The following is a 24,349-nucleotide window of genomic DNA, read 5'->3' as shown; positions in this document are numbered from 1 at the left end:
TCTATGAGAGCCTCCCCCATCCTGTGCTGCTCTGTGGCCCCCTCTCACATTCATTCCTTTTAGCCTTCCTCCTCCTAATCCCTCTTCCTTCAGCTCCTCCTGCCACATGCCCCCTCCACCACCCCTGTCCACCACAAACACACATACACACACACACACACACCCTGATGCTCCCTCCAGCTTCTTTTGGTATTCACTCCCCCATCCATGACCTCCCAAATTGCACATGTGTCTATATATGCCCTCCCAGATATCTCACCTTGCTTCCCATTCACATATTTACACACAAATACATGTCTACAAGCACAAGTTGTCTTTCCCATTCATCATCCTGATAGGCAGCACATCAGTACGATACATAGGAAGCTAGGCTCCAACTCAGGGAGTCCCGAGTTCAAATCCTGCCCAGGACACTTTACTTCCCGACCTCAGACAAATCCTTTGATGTCTTTAGGCCTCCATATGCCCTCCTGTATCGGGGGGCCCTGCTTCCCAGGGGTACTGGGAGGCCTGAACGACATGGATGTGTAAAGGACTTTTCCAGTATCTTGTATAGATTAGCTGCTGTAGTAATTTATGCTCTCTATTGAGAGAGGGTCCCCTTTGTCCTCTCCACCCTCACCCCAACTCCTGTCCCTGAGTGCCCCAGTCTTAAATCTGGTCAGTCCTATACTAGACCTGATGGGGCAATGGGAGGAGAGAAGCCAGGAGTCTTGACCTCCCCGAGGAACCCAAGCCATAGCCTGGCCGCAGTTCTGACCCCAGCTCCTTCCACACAGACAGGGAGGAAGCTGCCAGGCAGGGATGGGGACAGTGGGGAGGGAGCCCCTTGGGGTTGGAAATGGGGAATGGGCCAGGCTCCCCCCAGAGTTATTGATGCACCAGGACCTCCTCTTGCCGCCGACCCAAAGGATCTGCCTCGTTTCTTGCAGCCCTTCATGTCCCCTCGGTACCCAGGAGGCCCCCGGCCATCCCTCCGAATGCCAAGCCAGGTGAGCCTCGCTGAGCCTCCCCTGCCCAGGGTTCTGACTTGGGAAGAGCAAAGGCTAGACTGGGGAGGGGGCCTGGACTCTCTTGTCCTTGGGCCTCATCTATGGCATTCCCTTGTAGCCACCTGTGGGAGTCCCGGGCTCCCAGCCACTGCTGCCCAACGCCATGGACCCATCCACGAGGGCTCAGGGTGAGTAGCACAGCCAGAGACCCAGGAGCCCCTCCTTCCTTCTGGACCCCACCCCTGGAACCCTCTACTGCCACAGCTCTAAAAGATAGGACAAAGATCTGGGATTGGCAGGGAGTCTCGTGCTTCAGCAATTATTTAGCACTTACAGGATACCAGACACTGTGCTAAACATAGAAAGGCAAAAAGAGTTTTTGCCCTTGGGGAGCCCCCAGTCTGATTCGGGACACAACGATAAGTAACAGCAAAGTTCTTACAGAGTTTGTGGGAAAGGCCTCCTTTAAAAGGTGAGATCTGAAGTGTCTCCAAGACCTGTGCTTTAGGAAAATCCCCTTGGTAGCTGATTGAAGGGTGGGAAGGAGAGAAGAATTGGGTTCTTGGCTCAATGGAAGGCTAAGAACTGGAGGGGGGCGGGGGGCTTCTGGGGAGAAGGATTGGGGAGAAGGGGTGATCTAGAACAGGAGATGAGAGCCAGGTGTGGTGTTAGGAAAGCCGTGCCTGTAGACAGGGGATGTGATGGAAGTAACCCCCAGGTCTAGAAGTTGTTCCCCGAATGGACCCCTAGTCCTGCTGGCTGCTATCATTTCCTCTTTGGATCTGCTCTGATCTAGAACCTTCACTCATAACCTGAATCACAGTCAACAGACCACACTCTAATCTCCCCTTCTGGCTGGGCATTCTGGGGTATCTGTAGACAATAACCTTGGGACCCACCAGACCTCTCTCCTTCTCACAGGCCATCCAAGCATGGGGGGCCCAATGCAGAGGATGAATCCACCCAGGGGCATGGCAGGGATGGGGCCTCAGGTGAGGAGGGGGCTGGGCCTTTGTGGGTGGGGGAGGGGTTTCAGGGGCCTGGGTCTCCCTTACTAGCCAAGCTCAGCCCAACCTCATGGGCTCAATTTGTCTCATTTCTTCCAGAATTACGGCAGCGGGATGAGGCCTCCCCCCAATGCTCTTGCCAGTGGCCCTGGCATGCCAGGGATGAACATGTAAGGAAGCTGGAGCCACCCCTCCCCTTCCCCCCCACCTCCTGTGTGTCCTCACCCATGTCCTGGCTGTGTGTGTTTAGGCTTGCATGTGTGTGCTTGCAGGTATGCCCGTCCTGTTTATAGAAGTGTGTATATGGGTGTCCTGTGCCTGCGTGTCCCGTGGGTGCCTATGTGCATGCTCATACAGGAACATGCATGTGTTTGTACCATTGCCACTGATGCCCAGGCACAGCTCCCAGGTTGTACCCCCTCAGGCTGACCCACCCCTGTTTGTTCCAGGGGTCCAGGAGGACGGGGGCCGTGGCCTAACCCCAGCGCCAACTCAGTGAGTCTCTGGCAAGGGGTGAGGGGAGCATGGGCTAAGTGGGACAGACCCTCCCTGGTTGGGGGGGGTTGTTCACAGACTCCTCCCCTGGCAGCCCCCCAGGATCCCCTCATACAGAGCTGACTCCTATTTCCCCCCTTCCCCCAGATAGCGTATTCCTCCTCCTCCCCAGGCAACTATGCGGTGAGTCTCTGCCCCCTGGCTTCACTGGGTGGGCAAGGGTCAAAGGTGAGGGTGAAGTCACAGGACTGGTCAAGGGATCAGAGGCCAGAATGGGTCAAGGTCTGAGGGAGGTCTTGGGTCAGAGGTTAAGATGAGGCGGGAAATTAAGATGAGGTCAGTTATTGATTAGGGCAAGCTATGAGACTGTTCAGGCTCTTCACCCTCACCTTTCCTATGTCCACAGGGTCCCCCAGGAGGAGGTGGTCCCCCTGGAACTCCCATCATGCCTAGTCCTGGAGGTAAGTAGATTGTTCCCTCTGGGGCTTGGGAGGGGCAGGTGGGAGTCTTGCAGTGAGGAGGGGATTTTGTAGGAGAGAGGAGGGAAACAGAGGAAGAGGATCCTCACTCACTTTCCCCAACTTCCAGACTCAACTAATTCCAGTGAGAGCATGTATACCATGATGAACCCCATTGGGCCAGGCAGCAACAGGCCCAACGTGAGTGATCTCCCCCCAACAGCCCCTTCTCAGAGCCCCATCCCCAGCCTCTGCTATTCCAATACCATAACTGAGTCCCCTCCTCCAACACTGTCCTCTGTTCCCCACCACCCACCCATACTGACTCACCTTTCTCTACAGTTCCCAATGGGCCCCGGACCTGAGGGTCCCATGGCAGCAATGGGGGCTATGGAGCCACACCACATGAACGGCTCATTAGGTACGTGACTGTCTGTAACATTCTGTGTTTCATGTTTTGATGTCATTCTGTGTCTTAAGGGTCCTCCCAGCTCTGACATGTTCTGTGAGTCCTCCGATCTGACATTGAGTATTCCAGGTGCCCTCCCGGCTATGACATTTTGTGTTCTAAGGGCCCTCTTACCTTTCACATTTCATGCATGATTTAAGGGTCTTTCCAGCTCTGACATTCTATGTTCTAAGAATCCTCCCAGATCTGACATTCTGGTTTCTAAGAATTTTCCCAGATCTTGACATTCTGGGTTCTAGGGATCCTCCCAGCTCTGACATTCTGGGTTCTAAAGACCCTCTTATCTTTAACATTTCATGATGCTCTGGTCCTCTCCTGAAGGCCACTGACTTTCCCACTTCCCTCAGCCCTTCTCTTCTCTTCCCAAAGGCCAAGGTTCTGAAGTCCGTACTGTGGGTGACGAGTTCCCTCTAGTGGTCATGTTTGATCACCACAAAAATAAGTTTGAACTACTATTGAACTGGGATTTCATTGTAGTAGATTGGGCTCGTGGCTCGGCTCCTCTGTGGGAATGAGTGGGGAGAGAGGAATTGCCCCCACCCTGGGCGGTGGGTACCAACAGGGAGGCAGACCGTGCCCCCAGCTTAAAAAGTATATATAAGGAGAATTTGAGAACTTTGGTTTAGATAAGAGTTCTCCAAAGAGAACTTAGAGGAAGAAACTAGACCCGGAGTCTGGACAAGTTGGTTGTGTCACTGACTTGCTCTGTGACCTTTTCCCTCCCTCTCTAGGTTTCAGTGTGATGATCTTTAAAACAAGGAATTGGGTTTTTCTCAAGTCCCTCTCAGCCCTAACAGCCTGTGTTCTAAGGGCCTTCCCAGCTCTGACATTCCCTGTTGCAAGGACCCTCCCACTTCTGACATTCTGCATCTAAGGACCCTCCCAGCTTTGACATTCTATGTCCTAAGACTCACCCAGCTCTAATATCCCATGTTCTAAGGACCTTCCCAACACTAACATCCTATGTTCTAGGGACCCTCCTAGCTCTGATATCCTGTATTCTAAGGACCTTCCCAGTTCTGACATTCTGTGTTCTAAGAGCCCTCCCAAGCTCTGACATCCCAGGTCTTCCTGGCTTGAAAGGGCCAGGCTTCATGAGAGACTTTGGGAAATTAGGGAAGATTTCATAGAAGAGATGGGATTTGAAGTTTAAGTAAAATTTACATTAGTTGAAAAAATATAGGTCAAACCAATGACGCAAGTAAAGAAAAGCCTGTGGGTAGAGATGAGTTGGTTATGGGAAGGAGGAAGTGGGGAGGAAGTAGTGGAGCTTGGGCCTAGTTCACTTGCCTGGTGAGTTATTTTGGACTTTGCCTTGGGATCGTGGGAAGCCCCCAAAGGGGTCAGAACCATGGTGGGACAGGAGCAGGCCTGCATTTTAGGATGGGGAGTGCCCAACATGAGGGGGGGGAGTGCCCAATGATGAAGGGGGAAAAGACTGGATTGCAGTTTGCGGGCCTTGGTTTAAATCTTAGCTTTTTCCCTTACTGCCTAGATTGTTCCCAAGTCATTTACCCTCCTTGGTTTTTCTGTAAAATGAAGAGGTTAGTCTAATCTTTTAGAATCTTAACCTTTTTGTATCCTGGACCCTCCGGGCAGTCCCCTTGTCAGAACTAAGTTTGAAAACTTTTAGTAATTCTACATTTTGGCTAGAGATAAGTGAAAACCAATAAGTTTTTTTTTCCCCCATCACAGTTTTATAGAGCCCTTGGGTGGGGGCCAGGCAGAGAATCCCCTCAAAGACTGTCTAAACTGGACTGGGGGTTCCCTGGCCTCTACCTGAAGGCCAGTGGCAAAGGGGAGATGACCATCCTCTGAATTAACTATGCAGAGCTTAAAGGAGGGGATTTTTTTTTTAGGTTTTTGCAAGGCAAATGGAGTTAAGTGGCTTGCCCAAGGCCACACAGCTAGGTAATTATTAAGTGTCTGAGACCAGATTTGAACCCAGGTAACTCCTGACTCCAAGAAAGCGCCACCTAGCCGCCCCTGAGTTGAATTCTTGCTCCTCTGTCCCTTCCCCAAATAATCCCTGCTTTTGCCCTCGGGGCCCAGTTGAACCAGGCCAGTTCCTCTTCCACATGAGAGAGCCCCTTGAACCACTTTGAAGACTGTTCTCGCCCGTCCTGCCAACAGAACACCGTGCTCCTGGCCCCATTCCTACATCCTCCGGTAGTCAAGTGAATCGTCCTCCTCGTTTCCTCCTCCTGGCACCGTCCGGACCTAGCTCCGGTTCACTGTCTTTCCTAAATGCCGGTCTCAGCACAATACACCAGGTCAGGTCTGATGGGAGAGGACAGTGGCACAGCCTTCATTTCCCCAATTTTGGCCACTAAGGCAACCTGAGATTGATTTGGCTCTTTTGGCTACTTAGATAAGAAATTGGTTGACTTATGCTGACCTTGTGGTTCAGTAAAGACTCAGATCACTGATACAATTGGAATACAGTTGGTGCTTAATATATGTTTCTTGATTGACAGTTTGTGGGCTTTATTTTTTTGAACCCAAGTAAGAAATTATACATTTATCCTTGACTACAGATTGGTTTGTATTGGCCTAGACCTGGGGAGGGAATCTTAAAGATAATCCCACTTATTTTACAGAGGAAATGGAAACCAGAAGTTTAAATAATACCAGTCAGGATTTGAATCTAGGCCCCTTTGGTCTAAATTCTCCTGTACATCAGTGCCCATTGAGATCTTTTGTGTTTCCTGAGATCACTGGGACTGGATTGAAGAAGACTTGAGTTCAAATCCAGCCATGGACACTAACTGTCTTGACTCTGAATAAGTCACTTAACCCTCTCTGCCTCAGTTTACTCATCTGTAAAATGAGCTGGAGAAGGAAATGACAAACCACTCCAGTATCTTTGCCAAGAAAACCCCAGATCGGGTCAGGAAGAGTAGGACACAACTGAAATGACCAAACAACCCCTCCAGAGAGAGAAAAGAGAGAGAGAGAGAAAGGAAGAAAAGAGCAATTTTATCCAATTTGACATGCCATCTGGGTCTTGTTGAATAACATTAGGCTGAGGCCCAGATCCCTGAGGCATTTGACTAGAGACTTCCTTCCTGGTTTACATTCCCTGGTTAATTCTTATATTTTGGGGTCTGGTTATTTTGCCAATTTTGTATCAAGACCTTACCACCATAATCCTGTCTGCCCCTCTTCATCTCTTCCACAAGGAGGATAGGAGAAGTTTAACTAAAAATCCAGAAAGCGAAAACTGTACAATCTGAACTCCTAACCCCAAGACAAAGGACATGAGGTTAGTCAAAGTTACATTAGGCTGGCCTTTACTTGAAGAGTGTTCAGATTTTACCCTTTTCTTCCCTTTTTGGAAAATCAGAACTTTTGCCTGTCTCCAGGCTTGTGGCTTTTCTCCATTCTTTCCACCTTTCAGAGAGAGAGAGAGAGAGAGAACAATGGTAGTTACTCAGTGGTCTTGCCTGCCTCTTTTCGAGCCCTTCTTCCCTCCTCAAAAGTAGGGCCTGCTGAATTATATTCATTTAAAGTAGCTAGGTGTTCTGGCTGGATCCCTACCAACCTTTTGGATTTTGTCTTGTCCCTCAGAAAGTAATTCTTCTTAGTAGAGAAATTCTGGAACAAGAATTGACTATTTTTACTAAATAAATTTAAAAAATATTTTTTTTAAAGTGCCTACTTTTCACTAAGTCCTGGGGATATAAAGAAAAGCAGAAAACAGTCCCCACTCCTGCCAAGGAGTTCTCAGCATAAGGGAAAGTGGGACTTAAGTCTCAGAGGAGACTCAGGGTTCTCGGAGGAGGAGATGAGTTTGACAGGTAGGATAGCCTGGGCACAGGAATAATAAGAATGGGACATGCAGTGTGGCTAAGGAGGACCAAGCACTGGCCAGTTTGGCTGTAGATCTCTTGGAAGGGAGTAAAAGGTAATAAATCTGGAGACTGAAGGGAGCCAGACCATGGAAGGCTTTAAAATGCCAGAGAGGGGAGTTGGGTGTTTTGTGTTTGAGGCAAGAGGGCTTCACCAGGCTGGGACAAGGTTTTTAGGAAGCTCTCTTTGACTAAAAGCTATGTAGATGGTGGGCTGTATGCAAAAGAAAGAGACAGGATGCTTCAGTCCACTTAACATCCCTCTTGCTAAAAGAAGCCTTTATTCATCCCTCCTTAATGCTAATGTGTTTTCACTAGAAGTATTTCCAGTTTATCCTGTTTCTAGCTCATTTGTACACAACTGTTTGCATGTTATCTCCCCCTTTAGAATGAGAGCTCCTTGAGAGATTGTCTTTTTGCTTAGCAAGGGTCCTCAGCATGCAGTAGGGGCTTAATAAATGTGGTCATTAGCATAAAGTAGATACTTAAGTGCAGTCCCAGTATGCTGTAGGGACTTAATAAATGCTTGTCGACTTATCACTGAGTGACCTTAAAATCCATCTGTTTCAACCTCCCTCATGTTGCAGAGGTAGAAACTGAGGCAAAGAGAGGTAAGTGGATTTGTCCAGGTCGATTAAGCTAATAAATGATGGGCAGGATTTGAATCCAGTTCTTTCCAAGCTAATGTTGCTGAGGAGTTCAGTGGCAGAGGAAGATTGGTGATGACTGCTTGTGGGAAAGGAGGGAGAGGAAAGAGCTGAGAATGACTCCAAGGACACCAATCCTGAGTGACTGGCAGATGGCGATACCCTGAACAGACATAGCGATATTCAGAAGACAGGTGGCTTTGGGGGGGGGGGGTGTTGTTCCATTGTTTCCAATTGTATCTGATTCTTCATGACCCCATCTGGGTTTTTTTGGGGGGGAGCAAAGATACTGGGGTGGTTTGCCATTTCCTTCTCTCACTCACTTGACAGATGAGTAAACTGAGGCAAACAGGGTAAAGTGATTTACCTAAGGTCACACAGCTAGGAAGGGTCTGAGTTCAGATTTGAACTCAGGAAGAGGAGTATTCCCAACTCCAGATATGGCACGCTATCCACTGCACCACCCAGCTGCATTGTTAGGAAGACCTGAGTTCAAATGTGGCCTCAAACCCTTATTAGCTATGTGACCTTGGGCAAGTCACTTTAGTTCTTTCTGTCTAGGAAACAGGTGGCTCAGTGGACAGTGTGCTGGACCTGGTATCAGGAAGACTTAAGTTTAAATCTGGCCTCAGATATTAGCTGTGTGACCCTGGACAAGTAGTTTCACTCTGCCTCAGTTTCCTCATCTGTCGAGTGAACTGGAGGAGGAAATGGCAAATCCCTCCAGTATCTCTGCCAAGAAAACTCCAATTGAGCTCATATAGAGATGAACATCAGTGAATTGTTTAAATTCTTCACAATTCTTAGCTAGTCTGTGCCTCAGTTTCCCCTGTCAAATGAGGTGGTGAACTCAATGGCCTCTAAATTTAGAATCCCCTTTGACTTTCTTCTTTCCCCAATGTAGCTTTTTCAAATGCCTTTTGTTGTCCTGCATCATTCTGACTTTGTTCTGTGGGCTTCACCGTGCTCTCATATCCAGTCATCATTAACTACCTTTCCTTCCTCCCACTTGTGCCTTTTGCCGTTGATTAGTGATGACCAGGCCCCTCTATAGCATTCTCTTGAGAGACTCTGTTTTTCCTTCCTCCTCAGAAGCATTTGTTTGCCTTCAGATTACACTCCCATCCTTTTGGGGTTCATTATCCCAGCAGAATCTTAAAGGATTCGACCTCGATTTTCTCTGATCTTTGCAATCTCCACATTCCCACCATAGAGGGGACAAGGCAGTTAACCCCACCTTCTCTATCACAAACTCTAAGGTGGCCTGATGACTTTTTTCCAGTGTCCATCCTTGACAAGTGGTTACTTAGCCTTTGCTCAGTCCCTGCCAAGAACGGGAGCTCATTAACATCTCTAGCACATTCTATTTGGGGACAGCGCATTGTTGTTGTTGATGGGAAGGTTTTCTTATATGTAAACTGAAATTCATCTCTTGGTAGCTCCCACCCAGTGGGCGAGCTAGTTGGGAGAGCCTGGAGGTGGGGAGGTCAGACTCCAGGCTGGTTGTGGGGAGAGGCTGGTCTTGGTAGTGAATCTCGGAAGCCTAAGCGCCCAACCCCAACCTCGGCCACTCTCCAGCTCTCTTGTTTTTCTGCACAGGCTCAGGTGACATGGATGGGTTGTCCAAGGTAAGGGAAGTACCCTGATGCTTCTGATCTGGCGATGCCTGTGACCTCTGCCCCTTCCTTATGACCCCTTCCCCTCTAAGAAGGAACTCAGAATGGCCCATGGGGTCTCCTGGCCCCCTTCCTTCCCACTCTGGACTCCCCTCCAGTGTCCCTTGCTAGATGGATAGACCCTCCCCCCCAATCATCTCCCCTCATTGGAATCCCCTTCTCTCTGCCCTCTCCAAGGTTGGGTGGGCCCCAGGGTGGGGAATGGGGATGGGACCCACTGACCGGGGGGATCCCCCCACCCCCAGAACTCTCCGAACAACATGGCCGGCATGAGCAACCCCCCAGGCACCCCACGGGACGACGGCGAGATGGGCGGGACCTTCCTCAACCCCTTCCAGAGCGAAAGCGTAAGCGACCGTGCCAACCCTCCCCCCGCGTCGGGCAGGAGGGGCCTCGCGGGCAGGCCCAAGCGCGGTGGCCGGGGGGCCAGAGCAAGACCGTGACCGCCGGGCCGGGCCGAGGGGCACCAGGTGGGAGGGCCGGCCTCGGGCAACCCCTATTCCTCCCTACCCCCTCCCCTGTCCCCAGGTCTTCCTCTCTCCCTGCCCATGGATACTGCCCACCTCCTGTGTCCCATCTTGGGCACTGCCCCCCTCCCATAGGCACTAGTGCTCACCCCCTAGCAGGTGCCCAACTCCCGGGAGGTTTGGAACCCCCTTCCCCGGGGAGGGGAGTGGGAGGAGCTGGAGCAAGGAGAGAGGCAGAGGCAGGATAGAAGAATGACCACTGGACTTGGGAGTCAGGTTACCTGGCTCTCAGGGTCCTCTCTCACTAGTTAGGACAAGGTCCCTGAGCTTCGGCTTCCTCTGTAAAACGGGGTGGCTCCTGCACTCCAGGTTCAGTGAGAGCAGCTGGCTCTCTCTGAGGGAGAGCTCTTAAGGATCACTTAGGATTGACAGCTTCCTAGTGAAGGGGATGGTCCGGGGGAGCTCTCAGGTCCCTCCCAGCTGGGAATCCCTGTGATCCCCGGGGTGGGGTGGGGGGGCCTCATCACCTTGGAACTGTCACTGAGTCCTGTACCCTGGCCTTTCTGTTTTCTCCACAGTACTCACCCAGCTTGACCATGAGCGTGTGATGAGGACAGCACTCCCCTCAGCCCTGGCCCCCATGTAAACTTGTGTATTTAAGGACCGGATACCCTCCTTTCCCTTCTCCTCCCCTGTACACCTCCTTTCCCCAGCCCTCTCAGACCTTGCCCATGGGCACCCACTGGGGTGTTGGCATCTGGGCATCTGAGGCTGGCTCCCCCATCACCCCAACCTTGTGGCCTTTTGGACAAGCTGGGGATGGGGCTGCTCCTGAACTCTGACTGGGGTGGGGCGATGAGTTGCCCCTCCCTGAGGTCAAGGCAACCCCAGTTGGTCTTTTGGGTCTGAGGAAGGGGCGGGGGGGGGGTGGTGGGAGGTATCAGAGGTTGCTTCGGACATTTGGACAGAACGAGGAATGGGCTGGGTCATCCCTTCAGCCTGGGTCCACTCTGACCACTGGGGAAGGCTGAGGCTGCCCACCCTCTGCTGAAGTGCCCCTGTTTTGGGAGAAGGCAGAGCAGCCAGACCCTTTCCAGCCAGGGCTGCTGCCCTCTCCACTCCTCAGGGCCCGTTGGGGGCCTGCAGGCCTGACGTTCATGCACCAACAACTTTACTTTTATACCGCGAGGACCTCAGAGACAGATGGACCGGAGTCCACTCCCCCAGCTGTCCGGCCCTTCATCCGCTGGGGCACCCCCGGCCCCGTCTGCTTGCTGGGCTGGCGGCCCCAGAGCTGGGGCTCAGGCCGTGGGATTGGACATTCTAACTCCACTGCTAGGGCTGCCCAGCTGGAGCCATGGGAGGGGGTGGGGGGAGGGCGGGGGATCTGCATCAATAAAGGGAATTGGATTTTTTTTTTCATAACCTTTGCATGGTTCCTGTGTCCTTCTCAAGTGTCCAGGCTAGTGGAGGTGGTACCCACCCCAGCTCCATGAAGGCTGGGCATCCTGGGCAGGTGAGCCACTTTGGGTGGGGGGAGGTGGCCCTGCATAGTCAGGCATCTGATACCCATATAAATCCTGTTGGCAGTTTTTTTTGGGGGGGGAGGGTAAACACTGGATCATTGATTTAGAGTTGGAAAGCATCCTAAAGCCTTTAAATCCAGCCCCACCCTCACCCACCCATTTTACAGGTAAGAAAACTGAGGTCCAGGAGGTATCCGCTAGCAAGTGTCAGAGGCAGGATTTGAATTCTGGTCTTCTGCACTTTAAACCTAACACCCTACTGTAAGATATTTTACTGCATTTAAGGAATGACCATTCTGTGCAAACAATATAGAAGGCTGCAGGAAAGGAGGGGTTTGAGGAAATTGGAAACTGGGGTGTTCAAAGGGAGGGTCAGGATTATGGTGGAGGAGTAGACCGTGATCCATGTGCCCAGTTTATTGGTGGAAAAGAAGTGACCTAAAAGGAGAAAAGAGCTCTAGGAGACAGCAACAAGGAAGGGCAAGATTAGGATCCCTAAGGAAAGAAGAAATTCAGTGAGGAGTCTAGAGAAGGCTGGGGGTGGCAGGTAGTGAAGACGGAGAGCAGTGGTCTAATCTTTAAAGGGGTTGGTCTGATGAAGAGAACTGAGCTTTGTTCCGGGTGGCACAGTGGAGTCTGGAAGACCTGAGTTCAAATCCACCTCAGACACTCACTAACTATGACCTAGGGTGAATCACTTCACCTCTTTGTCTCAGTTTCCTTATCTGTAATATGGAGGAAATAATGACACCTTCATCACCCAGGACTGTTGTGTGAATCAGATTAAGATGTGTAGGTGACATAGAAATGTTACCTATTATTATTTTGTGTGGTCCTACCTAGAAGATAGGACCAGAAGCAGGGGGGAGGGGAAGTTTCCTGGAGGCCATCTAAGGTTTCTTGTGGAGAATGGGCTGCCTTGGGAGGGTGGGCATCTCGTCATTGAGTTCTTCAAGGAGAGACTGGGGGTGGCAGGGAATGGTTTAGGGGCTGCTGAGATCCCTCCCAACTCAGTGGTCTGTGACTCTGTGAGGGGTGACAGAGGGGAGGGGAGATTGCAAATGTAAAAAAAAATCAGGGTCTGGTGAGCACCCAAAGATAGAAGGAACATGTGAGAGAGAAGCCACAGTTTAGGGCGAAGGGGAACCCGAAAGGGATAAAGGAGGTTTCCAAAAGGCATCGATGATGAGAATTATAAAGAGGGTATAAATGGGGGTTTGTCTGAGGCAAGGGAGGCTCCGGTTAGGTGGGACCATCCTAGGATTAATGAAGTCTTGGGAGGTGAATGAAATTAGCCTTTGTGGAGATGGTTTCAGGGTCCTGGAAGATTGTCTGGGGTATGGCTGAGGCTGTCGAGAATGGGTCAGTTGGGGAAGGGATGCCAGAGCTGAGATGGCATAGAAAGAAATTATCTGGGAGGTAGAATCAGCTGAAAGGATTGAGTCCACCCCCACCCCCCCTTTTACAGATGTAGAAACTAAAGCAAATGATTTGTCCAAGGTAACATAGGGAGTATGTGAAAAAGGCAGGATTGAAAGCTGGACTCCAAATCCACTGCTTTGTCCGTGGTTCTATGATGCCTTCCTGGGAAAGGTCATCCAGGGCAGGACAATGTTTCCCAAGACCCCTCTCTCTTGGTATGCTCTCTGGAGCCAACGTGTCTCATAGCCAGGAGGAGAAGTTACATCTCCTTCCACAGGGTCATCATGATGGAATCTCAGAGCCTAAGAGTTGGATATGACTCCCTGGCTATCTGGTTCACAGAAAGACAGGGCAGGGTGAAGCTGACTGTCAGGTCATCCAGGGTGACCTCTGGAAAAAGAATCAGCCAAAGGCTTAAGCAGAAGTGATTCTCATGCCAGATTTATTGTGATTGGAGAGATTGGATTCACAGAAGACTTGTGGGCACCATGGTAAGGGGCAAGACTGGCAGGGATCATTGATGAAGATTCCCAAGGCTGCTAGGTGGCAGGGGTATGCTGGGTACTGGCATGAGTATGCCCATTGGTGCCACCTACATAACCATTGGGGGGAGAAGCTGCCACCCCTTTCTTCCTGGGCACGGGGCAAGTGGAGGCTTCACCACTCTCACGTCGAAACTCACTGCTTATACGCTCCATCTTGTGCTCCAGCAACATGTGGTTCTGGGGAGCAAGACCCACACACGCCCTAAGGGGACAGGAGAGATGCCATCAGCCCTGGCTAAGAGGAAAGCCTCCCTCACTCCTGTAGCCCAGTGCCCCCAGGTTCTCACCTGAGAATGTTCTCAATGCAGCTTCTCTGCCGAAAGAGGGCATTGACCACAGGGGTACCTGGAGGCACCATTGGGGCCTTGCAGAGGAAACTAAGAATGGACAGGACTGAGTGGAAGCTCTGGAAGCGGTGGTCGCTGTCAGTACAGAAGGTGATGCGCTGGCAGAGTTCCGTGAGGATCACAAGGTCCAGGATGATGGGGCTGGCCAGAAGGGAGTCCTAAGATACAGGGCAAGGACACCACCGGCCAGATGAAGACAGTGGACATGGGCAGGGAGGGGCTCCACCTCCCAGAGTCCCCTCGAGCTGTCCCCCCAATCAACCAATCCCACTCTGTACCTCACATGTGTTATGCAGGACTATAGTGTTGGTGCCCCCCAGCATGATCTCCGATGTGTATTCATCCAGAGCGCGCTTGCTGTCTCCCACATAAGGGACGTATTTGATCACGACCTGGGGAGGAACAGGAGGAGGAACAGTATCTTGACTGGTCCATTTGGTGGGGGAACACAATCATCACCATCATGTCACAAGAGGAGGAGTGTAATGGTTAGAGGACCAGCTCTATCAACAAAGTGGTTTGGGGGGAAGCCAGGAGGACCTGGGTTCAAGTCTCCTCTCAGCATAGAGTGCCTCACAGGCACTTAAATCTGGCTTGATTGATTTGTCATGAACAGATGGATGGATGGATTAGATAGACAAGAGATGGATTGATTGATTTGATAGATGGCTAGAAAGGATGGAAGATAGATGAATGGATTAAACAGAAGATGGGTGGGTGGATCAGATAGGTGATGGATAGACAGCCCTGGATGGGTGGGGATGGGTGGGTGATAAGAGTAGATGAACAGATGATAGATATGGATGGATGATGGCCTGATTAGATAGAGACAGATGGCTACATAGATGGATGGATTGGACAGGATATATGGATAGATAAATAGGAAGACAGGTGACAGATGGATACAGACAGATGATGGATTAGATAAAAAGATAGAGATGGATAGATATGGATGATGGCTTGATTAGACAGATGATAGATATGGATGGATGATGGCTTGATTAATGGATAGATTGATTAGATAGACGATAGATGCACAGATAGGTTGGTAGATGGGTGGGTTGATTAAATGGATAGATGATAGATAAGTGACAGATGTCTGAATGAATGGATGGATTAATTAGATAGGATAAATACACAGGCAAATAGGCTAGATGGATTAATCAGATACAGAAGATTTATAGATATGTCTTCATATACAACACTTTTAAGGTTACAAAAGTGCTCTGCCTATATTATCTCATTTGATAGTCACAATAACCCTGGGAGATAGATGCTATTATCCCGGTTTTACAGATGAGGAATTTGAGGCAAAGGAAAGTAACATGACTTGCCCAGGATCACACACCTTTGTCTTTACATTCTTTGAACAGTATCTGGCCCACTTTATAAGTGTTTGTTGATTGATTGTTTGAAGTCTAGTTCTTCCTGACTTCAAGTTTTGTGTTCTAGCCACTCTTTCAACTCTGTATTGTCTTTTGTTCTAGAATCCCCTGTCCCCTTCTCTTACTGATAGACTTCTGTTAAACCTCAGTCATGGGTCCATCTCCTCCTGGTACCTTTCACAAAACCTCACTTAGGGAGAATTTGGTCTCTACTGAGAAAATTGAGGCCACTTGATGTGAGCTCTCTTCCCTCCCCATCTCTTCACCTCAAAATCCCTCGACCACGGGGCGGCTAGGTGGCGTAGTGCATAAAGCACCGGCCTTGGAGTCAGGAGTACCTGGGTTCAAATATGGTCTCAGACACTTAATAATGACCTAGCTGTGTGGCCTTGGGCAAGCCACTTAACCCCATTTGCCTTGCCAAAAAAAAAAAACCAAAAAAAAATCCCTCGACCTCATCTCCCACTCTCTCCTCCTTGCCAAGGCCAATCCCTCTGGGCACAAGAGCCCTCCAAAAATATACTCTTCGTTCTTGCCATCAGACTGTACCCTCAGTGATCCTTCCCCAATCAATTTTCATTCTCTGCCTATCAAATGGTTCCTTCCTTATAGTCTTCAAATATGCCATCTTTTCCACCCATAAAAACCTTCATTATTCCTATGGTTCTCTTAAAAGATTGCCCTACAATTCTCCTTTTCTCTACTAACTCCTTGAGTAAGTGATCCACAACTGGTAACTACCCTTATTTTCCTTCCCTTTCCTCAACCCTTTCTAGACTGGCTTCTGATCTCACTAGACTGAAGCTGCTTCACTGGGGGGGGGGGGGGGGGGGGCAATGGACCACCCTCTCCTGCACATTGTCTTCTCTCTGGATCCCTCCTGGTTTGCCTCCTATTTGGTAATTCAGGCCCATCTGATAGTTCATTTTCCATATTATCTCCCTAAATGTGAACATTTCCCCCAAGGCTCTGTCCTGGCCCCTCAGTTCTATCATATTCTTCTGTGTCTTCTTCTTATCTCTGAGCAGATAACTCCAGACCCAGTCTACACCCAGCCCCATTCCCTCAATCCTACATCACCAATCAGAGACGTTTTAAACTCAATGTGTCCATAACAGAATTTCTCCTCTTTTCTCCTATGTCCTCCCCCCCCTTCCAAATTTTCCTGTTTGTCTTATGCCCACTCTCTCTCACCCCAGACCCAATCTTAACACAAATCTGACCACTCCTATTTCTACCCTTTCCTTTTTCCTCTATTCACACTGCTAATGCCTAAATTTGGGTCCTTAATACCTGTTAGCTAAACTATTGAAGCAAATAGGCAATGCATTGGTTATAGTGGTGGGTCTGGGTCTCAGTTCCAATCTGACCTCAGCCCTGGACAAGTCATTCAACTTTTGCCTGCCTCGGTTTCCCCAACTGTAAAACCTTCCAGGACTGTTGTAAGAATCTAATAAATTAATATTTGTAAATCTTTTAGCAGAGTGCTAAATAAATGCTAACTATGATATTATTATTGTTACATTTAAGAGACTTTCCTAACTGGTCTCCCTCAAGTTTCTCTCCCTCCTCCAGTCCATCCTAAAGATGGCTGCTAACTCAGATCCAACTCTCCTCCCCCCACTCTAGTGGCTCCCCAGTGACTCTAGGATTGGCTTTTTTTTAGGGTTTTTTTGCAAGGCAGTGGGGTTAAGTGACTTGTCCAAGGCCACACAGCTAGGTAGTTATTAAGTGTCTGAGGCCGGATTTGAACTCAGGTCCTCCTAACTCCAGGGCTGGTGCTTTATCCACTGCGCCACCTAGCCACCCCTAAGATTAGCTTTAAATGCTTTTGAAGGCCTCTATAATCTTTTCAATCAAATGGGACACTCTGCAATTCAGGCACCTTTGTCTTTTCTCTATTTTTCACACTTCATCTCCCAGCTTCATGTTTTTTTTGGGGGGGGGGCAGTTTGCAAGGCAAATGGGGTTAAGTGGCTTGCCCAAGGCCACACAGCTAGGTAATTATTAAGTGTCTGAGACCGAATTTGAACCCAGGTACTCCTGACTCCAAGGCCGGTGCTTTATCCACTACACCACCTAGCCGCCCAACACCTTCATGTTCTTGCAATACGGCTTGTCCCCCATTCCTGGAAGAGCCAACCTCATCTCCCTCTCCCTTTCATCATGAAGCCTTTCCCATCCACCAAGGCACATGCCCTTTCCTCCCACCCCAATTCCCGTACATTGAAGTGTTTGGGATATATTTAAGTGGTATATATGTCCCAATGGGGATATACATCCTTTCCAGCAGGCACTGTTTCACTCTTTGTCCTTGCATTCCAAGTGACTAGGATGGTGATGGTGCACACTGGAAGATTAATGCTTGTTGATTGATTATCTGACGCTACCAGCTGTAACCATGAAGTTACCTGGCCTTGGACTGGCTCCATCGGTACAACCATGGGAGCTCACTTAGACACACAAGTCCCAGGTCTTCTATGTACACACACAGCCCCATCCGCATTGAGACTCCAGTCCCCAGAGCCCCCCCCAACACCAGCCCACATGTATCATCCTAGGACACAAATACCGCTCATACGCACACAATGGTCAGGCTCCTCCCCAGGGCCATACAGCAAGGGGTTGCTCTGCACCATATCATCCACCACGTTGCTCTTAGAGACCTCCTTGGAGTGGAACTGCTTTGGCGCTGACAAGTTCCGGCCATCATTGTTACCCAGGTGGTTGTAGCTAACGATGGAGACGGTCTGCAAGAAAGAGATGGGGGGGTGCTTGGGGAGAGGGCTCTGGAAGCCTTCCCTCACTGCATTCCAACTGTCTTCCATCTCCACCATCCCCAACATGTCCCAGGAAACAATGTGACTTTCTCCCTCACCCCATCACCCACCTTCCATCCCTCAAGGAAGTAAAAAGAGCCATAAGCTGCAATGGGGAGCCAAGTTAAAATTCTGGCTCTGCCACTGTGGGTAAGTAACTTCATCTCTTCTGGGTCTGTTTCTTCAACTATAAACTAGGGCTGGGTTTATGTCGCCTCTAAGGGTCTGTATCCACACTATGTTCTAAAGTCCCTACCAGCTCTGACCTTCTGTGTTCTCTGGGCTGTCAGATCTGGGGTTTAGCTCTGACATTCTGCTTTCAAGCAAGGCCTCACCCATCCCTCTTACCTTCAGGCCAGCCCCAATGAGGAAGTCTACAAGGACAGATTTGATCTTGGTTTGGCCAGACTTGAAGTCATCTCCTCCAATGAAGACCCGTCTCTGTATGGCTAGCTCAATTGCACCCGGAACAAACGTGTTCTGGGGAGCTCCGTTGATGTAGGCACAGCCTTCCAGGATGCTGGCTACCGCAAACAGGGTAGAAGGGGACACCTCCAGGTCCCGCTGTTGGGGGTGGGAGGAAAAACCAGAGAATGCTTTTGTCAGAGTGGACAAGGTCCTTAGAACATGAAATGTCAGAGATGGGAGGGATGTCAGTCAGAAGGAGCTTTCAAGATGGTTCACTATTCCTGGAAAACTATACTTCAAACAGTCCCTCCTTCAGGACGTTATCTCTGATGCATGGTTCTCCCTCCATTGTGCCCTAATGCATAGTTACTGTGCCAACCTAATTTCCACTGTAGCATCTTCTTCCCTTTCTAGAGTGGATGCTCCATGAGGGCAGGCCCCCCTAAGACCTGAGTTCAGGGCTTTGTACATTGTGCATGTTCATTGAATGAATGAATGAATGTGGACTGTCTGAACTGGGATGGTTGAGCTCACTTGATTCAACCCCTCCATTGGATGGAGAAAAATGAAGTTAAAAAAAGGAAAACTATTGACTCAAGGTCAGACCTTGAGCCAAGAAACCCAGTTCTCCAGATCCTCCATCTAAGCCAAGTTCCACCCAGACTGGTCCCCACCCTCCACCCAGGGGATCTCTCAATTCTATGCCCACACCTCAATGGCCTGAAGCAGGTTGTCTGCAGTGTCGTTGAGTCCAGGCATCACATCACAGAAACACTCGGTATTCGCTGTCCACAAGACGATGACCTTGTCCACCCCGCTATTGGCCCGGAACTCACGGATGTCCCTGCGGATCTGCTCCAGCTGGGGGTGGGGGGGAAGTGGAGCAGCCAGGTGTCACATCCCCTCCATCCCCACCATCACCCTCCATCCCCACTTGGGGCTCTCCTGCTCCTCCCCAGGGCCCGGGCACCCACCTGCTGGGCCCGAGAGCCAGGAATGAGGTTATCCGCTCGGCTCTCCTGATTTGCTGCAATGAACTTGGGGATGTAGACTGAGGGCCGGGGCCGCAGCTGTTCCATATATGGCCACAACTGTTCCTGCAGTGACCAGTCCAGCACCTGTGCCCGCTTCATGGCTTCTGCCAGGTTCAGGGAAGAGATGTCCCAGCCTGAGGGGGCACCAGTTGATATTGTTCAATTGGTGCCATTTTCTCTCCCCACCACACCCTCAAACCAGGCTTATAGGGAAAGGGACCTAGAATGTAGAATGTCAAAGATGGGAAGGTTCTTAGATGTCACCTTAGGATGACAGAGCTGGAAAGTTTTGTTCTATCAGAATGTGGGAGCTTGGAGGACCCTCTGATCACAGGATGTCAGAGCCATGTAGACTCTTAGAACACAGAATGTCAGAGTTGGAAGGACCCTTAGAACATAAGATGTCAGAGCTGGGAAGGTCCTGAGAACACTGGATGCCTTTTTAAAATTTGCTTTATGTTTTGTTTTTTCCTCTCATGTCTGTTTTTTTTTTTTTTTTTGGTTCTGATTCTTCTTTCACAATGATTAATATGGAAATATGTTTAACACAAGTTATATATGTATAACCCATAATAGATTACTCTCTGTCTGGGGAAGGGGGAAGGAAGGAAAGGAGAAAAATGTGGAACTCAAAACCTTACTCAGAAAAATGATTGCTGAAAACTATCTTTACATGTAGTTGGAAAAAAATGAATAAATGAATTGATTTGTAAAAAAAGAACACTCATCACATTCACCTGAGATCAATGTATACTATGGAAACAATGTGAAGACTAACAGACTTCCTTCTGTGGGGGTGGGGGGAGGGAAGTGAGATTGGGGGGGAAATTATAAAATTCAAAATAAGTAAAATCTCTCAAAAAATAAAAAAGAACACAGGATCTCAAAGCTGGGAGGGCCCTTAGAACATAGAATGTCAGGATTAAAAGGGCCCTTAGAATACAGAATGGCAGAGCTGGAAGGGCCCTTAGAACACTGAATGTTAGGGCTGGGGGAACCCTTGTACAAATGAGGGGCTTGAATTTAGGCAGTAAGTATAATGAAGTTGGAATTGGAATTGGAGTTAGGAAGGACCTGTCAAATTCTAATAACCCCAAGGTCACTTTATCAGTCACTTGACTTAATCTCTCTGGGCTTCAATTTGTTCATCTGTAAAATGGAGGGTTGGCCATGTTGGCTTCTATGGTTCCTTTCGGCTGTGGTCCCACAATCTTTAGCGTTCTTTTCAGCTCTTCATGTTCTCTGTTCTCAAGCCTCTTCTAGCTCTGGTTCTCAGAACCCCCAAATAGGTTACTCTTTTTTTTTTTTTTAGATTTTTCTTTTTTTCTTTCTTTTTAAGAAAATATTTATTTAAGGCAATGGGGTCAAGTAGCTTGCCCAAGGTCACACAGTTAGGTAATTATTAAGTTTCTGAGGTCACATTTGAACTCAGGTCCTTGTGACGCCAGGGCCAGTGCTCTACCCACTGAGCCACCTAGTAGCTGCCCTGATAGGTTACTCAACCCCATTCTTCCAAACTCTCTGTAAAAGAAGGAAAATTGGGTTATTGGTTCTGATATGCTTAGATGGTAGGTCAATCGGGTCATAGATTTAAAGTCAAAAGGAACTTGGTCAACCTCATCATTTCATTGATAGGTCCAGAGAGGTGGTGACTTGTCCAAGGTGACTCAGGTAACAAATGGCAGAGAGGGGGGAGCTGAGCCTGGGTTCTCTGTCTCCAATTCCCAAGCTGTTCCAGCTCCCCACCCCCCCCTTTGGGTGACAGACATGAGTAGCCCAGAACACAGATTGTCATGAGCTAGAAAGACCAGTCCCTCCAACTGGAGGAGTTCATAAATGACTCTTTCCAAGGTTGATGTGATAACTTGGGGGCAGAACCTAAGCTAGAATCCAGGCCTTCTGATATCCCGTCCTGTGCTTTTCTTGGGACTGCCCTCAAATTCCCCCTGCACAGGTCTGTCATCCCTGGGCCCCAGCCTGCTTCTTCCAGTCCCATCTCCTTTTTGCTCACCATCGAAGACAATATCATTGGGAGACACCATAGGCAGCAGGGTACGGAAAGGAACGTGGATTTCTTGGCCATGGTCATCGCTGCCCAGACTTACTGTGGCAGCCTGCAGCAGGGAACCATAATAGTTGGCTTCCTATTGGCAGAACAGAGTGGGGAGGAGGGAGGGGTGGCTTAGAGCCCAAGTCCATCAAGTCCCTGCCCACCCTCCCCATCGATTGCCAGCTAACGTTCTTACCTTCTTCCCGGTCTTGGTCATCCAGGAGAGATTGTGCTGGTTGGCCAACACAGCCGCTGTCACCGTGGAGCCATTGTTTCCACCCCATCCGACCAGCATGACCCCCAGTCGAGGTACTTTCCGCTCAGTACGGAATGTAAAGTGGGTAGAAATGGGGTGCACCTTATAGGAGGGCGCAAAGGGAAGAGGGAGAACTAAACATCCTTAACCTATCGCAGGGCTCTGTCCCATCCTGGGCCACCTGCCTCCCCCCACAATTCCATATATGTCTACATTCCCTCCCCAATGTTTCCCAAGATTCTGCTTCTTGCCAGCCTCTATAATGCAGCCCAGAACATCTTAGCACCAGACCTGGAAATTGCCCCACCTCCCCAACCCGCTGGGATCCTACCTTCTCCCGCAATTCATCCCAGGATGCTCCTCAGGGTCCCTCTTTTCCCACAGTCCCTCGCAAAGGGAACTCGGGACTAATTGCCCTATACAGGAGGGAGGTAAGGAGGGCCTCAGGATACCTTGATGCTGCCTCCATCCCGGCTGACCCGAGTAGTCTGGTACATGTAGTGGGCCTGGATGAAGTCAGGCCCATAGGTGACATCTGGGCTCTCCACCACAAACGTCTCTTCCATCTCCACTTTGGATTCTGAGGTCCTGGGAACTCCCTGGAGAATCAGGGTCCTGGAGCCTGTGAGGTGGGGATGAAACTAGTCTCCCTCCCCACAAGAACCACAGCCTCCTCCCCAGCCCCACCCCTACCTCTTGAGACTGGCCTGCCCAGTCCTGTTAACGGATGGATGCTAGCACAGGGTGACCCTGCCCTGGCACGGCTGGTTAAAGCGGGTTGCCTGGGTGGGCAGGGTGGAGATGAGATTTGGCTCAGTCCAAGGGAAGGGGCTTGGTACGGGATGTTCTTTCTGGGGTATCCGAGGGCAGAGCAGAGAGTTCGGGCGCCCGGGGGCGGGGCCTGGGAGAGGAAGGAGCCACACCACACACACACACACACACACACACCCAGGTTTGGAGGAGGAGAAGGGGACTCGGGGATGGAAGCAAAATGAGGAAGAGGGAGGAAAGAGGAGTGGGGAGGAGGGGAGAGAGAGAGTGAAGAGGAGGAAGGACGAGGAAAGGGGGGAGAAGGAAGGAAAAAAGGGAGAAGAATGATAAGAGAGGTGGAAGAGGAGGAAAGAAAGGAGTAGAGAGAGAAAGGAGGGGCAAAGAGAGATAGGAGGAGAAAAAGGGAGAGAAGGAGGAAGAGAGGGGAGAGGAAGAGGAGGGAGAGAAGAGGAAGAAGAGAAAGAGGAGAGAGAAAGGAGGAAGAGGAGGGAGAGGGAGAGGGAGAGGAAGAGGAGGCGGAGGAGAGTGGGGGTCGCTGCTGGCGGCCGAGTTCGGCTGCGGGGTCCCCCGGGCGCCGGGGAGGCTCCCACTCACCGGGAGGCTGGCTTGGCGGGGGCGGCCTGGCCAAGCTGGGGACATGGGAGGCGCGGGGCTCCGGGGTCCGGCGGGCTGGGGAGCGGGGAGCGCGGGGGTGGCTCCGGCTCGGGGCCAGGGGGAAAAAGGCTGCCGGCCCCGCCCCGGCCCGCTCCGCCCCGCCCCCAGCCCCCCCAACCCCCCCAACCCCCTTCGGTGGAAACTTTCCATCCACCAGCGGCTCCCACGGCCGCCTGGGCCCCTTGAAACTCTCGCCCCCCAGGTACACCGTCACCCCCTCTTTCCCCAGTCTCCAGTGCCGACTCTGGAATATGCCCGAGCCCTAACGCCCCCACGTTTAGGAGCGCTCTAAAGTCCCTCTACCTCAGTTGGAGTTGGGGGCGATGGGGCAGATGGAGACCCGCAGCTCCCGGCTAACAAAGGAGAGAACACAAAAGCTCCTGGCAGGGAAGAGAGAGCGCGAAGGAAGGAATTGCCCCCATTTCAGGCCTGGGGAAAAGGAGGCCCAGGGATGGGGAAGTGCCTCCTCGGAGGTCGAACCCAACCTAACTGTGTTGAATGACTTAGATGAAGGGATGCACCCAGAACACCTCGGCTCTTGGCTCCATCACCCCGCTAGCAATTCCCTGGGCGAGCCTTGGCAAGAGAAATTTGGGTCTGCAGCGTCTCCATCCTGAGAGAGCTGGCCCCCCAGGGTCCCCAAAGGGCCTCACTTAGCCTTAGGTTCTCCATCCAAGTCAGTTTCTGGGCCTGGTCCCGCATATGCCAAATAGGGAGAAGGCCACCTACCTCCCAGAGCTTTTCCAAGGAGATAGCGGCTAGGAGAGGGGCGATGGACTGAGCCCCACACGGCTCAAGCCAAGGCCAGCGGCTGCTGAGTCTGCCTAAATCCTAGAGGGGAGGACAAGGACTATCAGCTCCCAGCTTCAAGGAGTCCCAGCCCCCTCAGCTGTGCTGTATCCAGCTGCTGATAACAGGCGTGAGAACCAGGCGCTCCCTATAACAACGGATACTCTCACAGAAACAGGGGGTGGGGGCTTGCCTCTTGGAGCCATCCACCACCCATCTTCCGGAGGACTTTGGAAAACAAATGGCCTTTGGGGCAAAAACTTTCCATGCTGGCCCAGGGC

General features: G+C 50.5%; 2 protein-coding genes across 10 annotated transcripts in view; one reads left to right on the top strand and one right to left on the bottom strand.

Annotated features, from left to right (window-relative positions):
* The window catches only part of SSBP4 (single stranded DNA binding protein 4), a 45,660-nt gene extending 34,218 nt beyond the window's left edge, over positions 1 to 11,442 (top strand). Inside the window, exons 6-17 of one of the 7 annotated variants that reach the window (XM_074204767.1) lie at positions 933 to 992; positions 1,111 to 1,180; positions 1,914 to 1,984; positions 2,099 to 2,169; positions 2,449 to 2,494; positions 2,642 to 2,677; positions 2,901 to 2,955; positions 3,083 to 3,153; positions 3,295 to 3,373; positions 9,519 to 9,547; positions 9,841 to 10,065; positions 10,641 to 11,441. In XM_074204767.1, the coding sequence (XP_074060868.1) occupies positions 933 to 992; positions 1,111 to 1,180; positions 1,914 to 1,984; positions 2,099 to 2,169; positions 2,449 to 2,494; positions 2,642 to 2,677; positions 2,901 to 2,955; positions 3,083 to 3,153; positions 3,295 to 3,373; positions 9,519 to 9,547; positions 9,841 to 10,038 (786 nt within the window). In that variant the 3' untranslated portion in view covers positions 10,039 to 10,065; positions 10,641 to 11,441. Of the gene's footprint in view, positions 1 to 932; positions 993 to 1,110; positions 1,181 to 1,913; positions 1,985 to 2,098; positions 2,170 to 2,448; positions 2,495 to 2,641; positions 2,678 to 2,900; positions 2,956 to 3,082; positions 3,374 to 9,518; positions 9,548 to 9,840; positions 10,066 to 10,640 lie in introns of all 7 variants that reach the window. The other 6 variants (XM_074204768.1, XM_074204764.1, XM_074204766.1 and 3 more) reach the window with 6 other exon arrangements.
* A 1,993-nt stretch (positions 11,443 to 13,435) lies between these two features.
* ISYNA1 (inositol-3-phosphate synthase 1) lies at positions 13,436 to 24,174 on the bottom strand. 3 transcript variants are annotated; one of them, XM_074204758.1, is made up of 11 exons: positions 24,009 to 24,174; positions 22,307 to 22,476; positions 21,795 to 21,956; positions 21,560 to 21,692; positions 19,489 to 19,682; positions 19,226 to 19,375; positions 18,455 to 18,670; positions 17,873 to 18,037; positions 14,181 to 14,294; positions 13,843 to 14,060; positions 13,436 to 13,757 (listed from the first exon to the last, which is right to left on the bottom strand). In XM_074204758.1, exons 2-11 carry the CDS (start codon positions 22,418 to 22,420, stop codon positions 13,550 to 13,552), a joined length of 1,674 nt encoding a protein of 557 aa, XP_074060859.1. In that variant the 5' UTR covers positions 22,421 to 22,476; positions 24,009 to 24,174; the 3' UTR covers positions 13,436 to 13,549. The 3 variants fall into 3 exon arrangements, with proteins under 3 accessions (XP_074060859.1, XP_074060860.1, XP_074060861.1); XM_074204759.1 differs by lacking the exon at positions 24,009 to 24,174 and adding an exon at positions 23,220 to 23,298; XM_074204760.1 differs by lacking the exon at positions 24,009 to 24,174 and adding an exon at positions 22,548 to 22,571.
* Between the last annotated feature and the right edge of the window lie 175 nt (positions 24,175 to 24,349).

Source organism: Macrotis lagotis, chromosome X, assembly GCF_037893015.1.
Source record: "Macrotis lagotis isolate mMagLag1 chromosome X, bilby.v1.9.chrom.fasta, whole genome shotgun sequence".
In the NCBI taxonomy this organism is placed as follows: Eukaryota; Metazoa; Chordata; class Mammalia; order Peramelemorphia; family Peramelidae; genus Macrotis; species Macrotis lagotis.
This window is presented reverse-complemented; position numbering and strand designations above follow the sequence as displayed.

What these genes read in the sequence shown, in the direction of transcription:
- ISYNA1 (XM_074204758.1), bottom strand. Translation starts at nt 22,420, where the DNA reads ATGGAAGAGACGTTTGTGGTGGAGAGCCCAGATGTCACCTATGGGCCT. An exon ending in CAATGATATTGTCTTCGATG is followed by an intron (nt 19,683 to 21,559) that starts GTGAGCAAAAAG and finishes GTGCCCCCTCAG; the next exon opens with GCTGGGACATCTCTTCCCTG. An exon ending in TCATTGGGGCTGGCCTGAAG is followed by an intron (nt 18,038 to 18,454) that starts GTAAGAGGGATG and finishes TCTTTCTTGCAG; the next exon opens with ACCGTCTCCATCGTTAGCTA.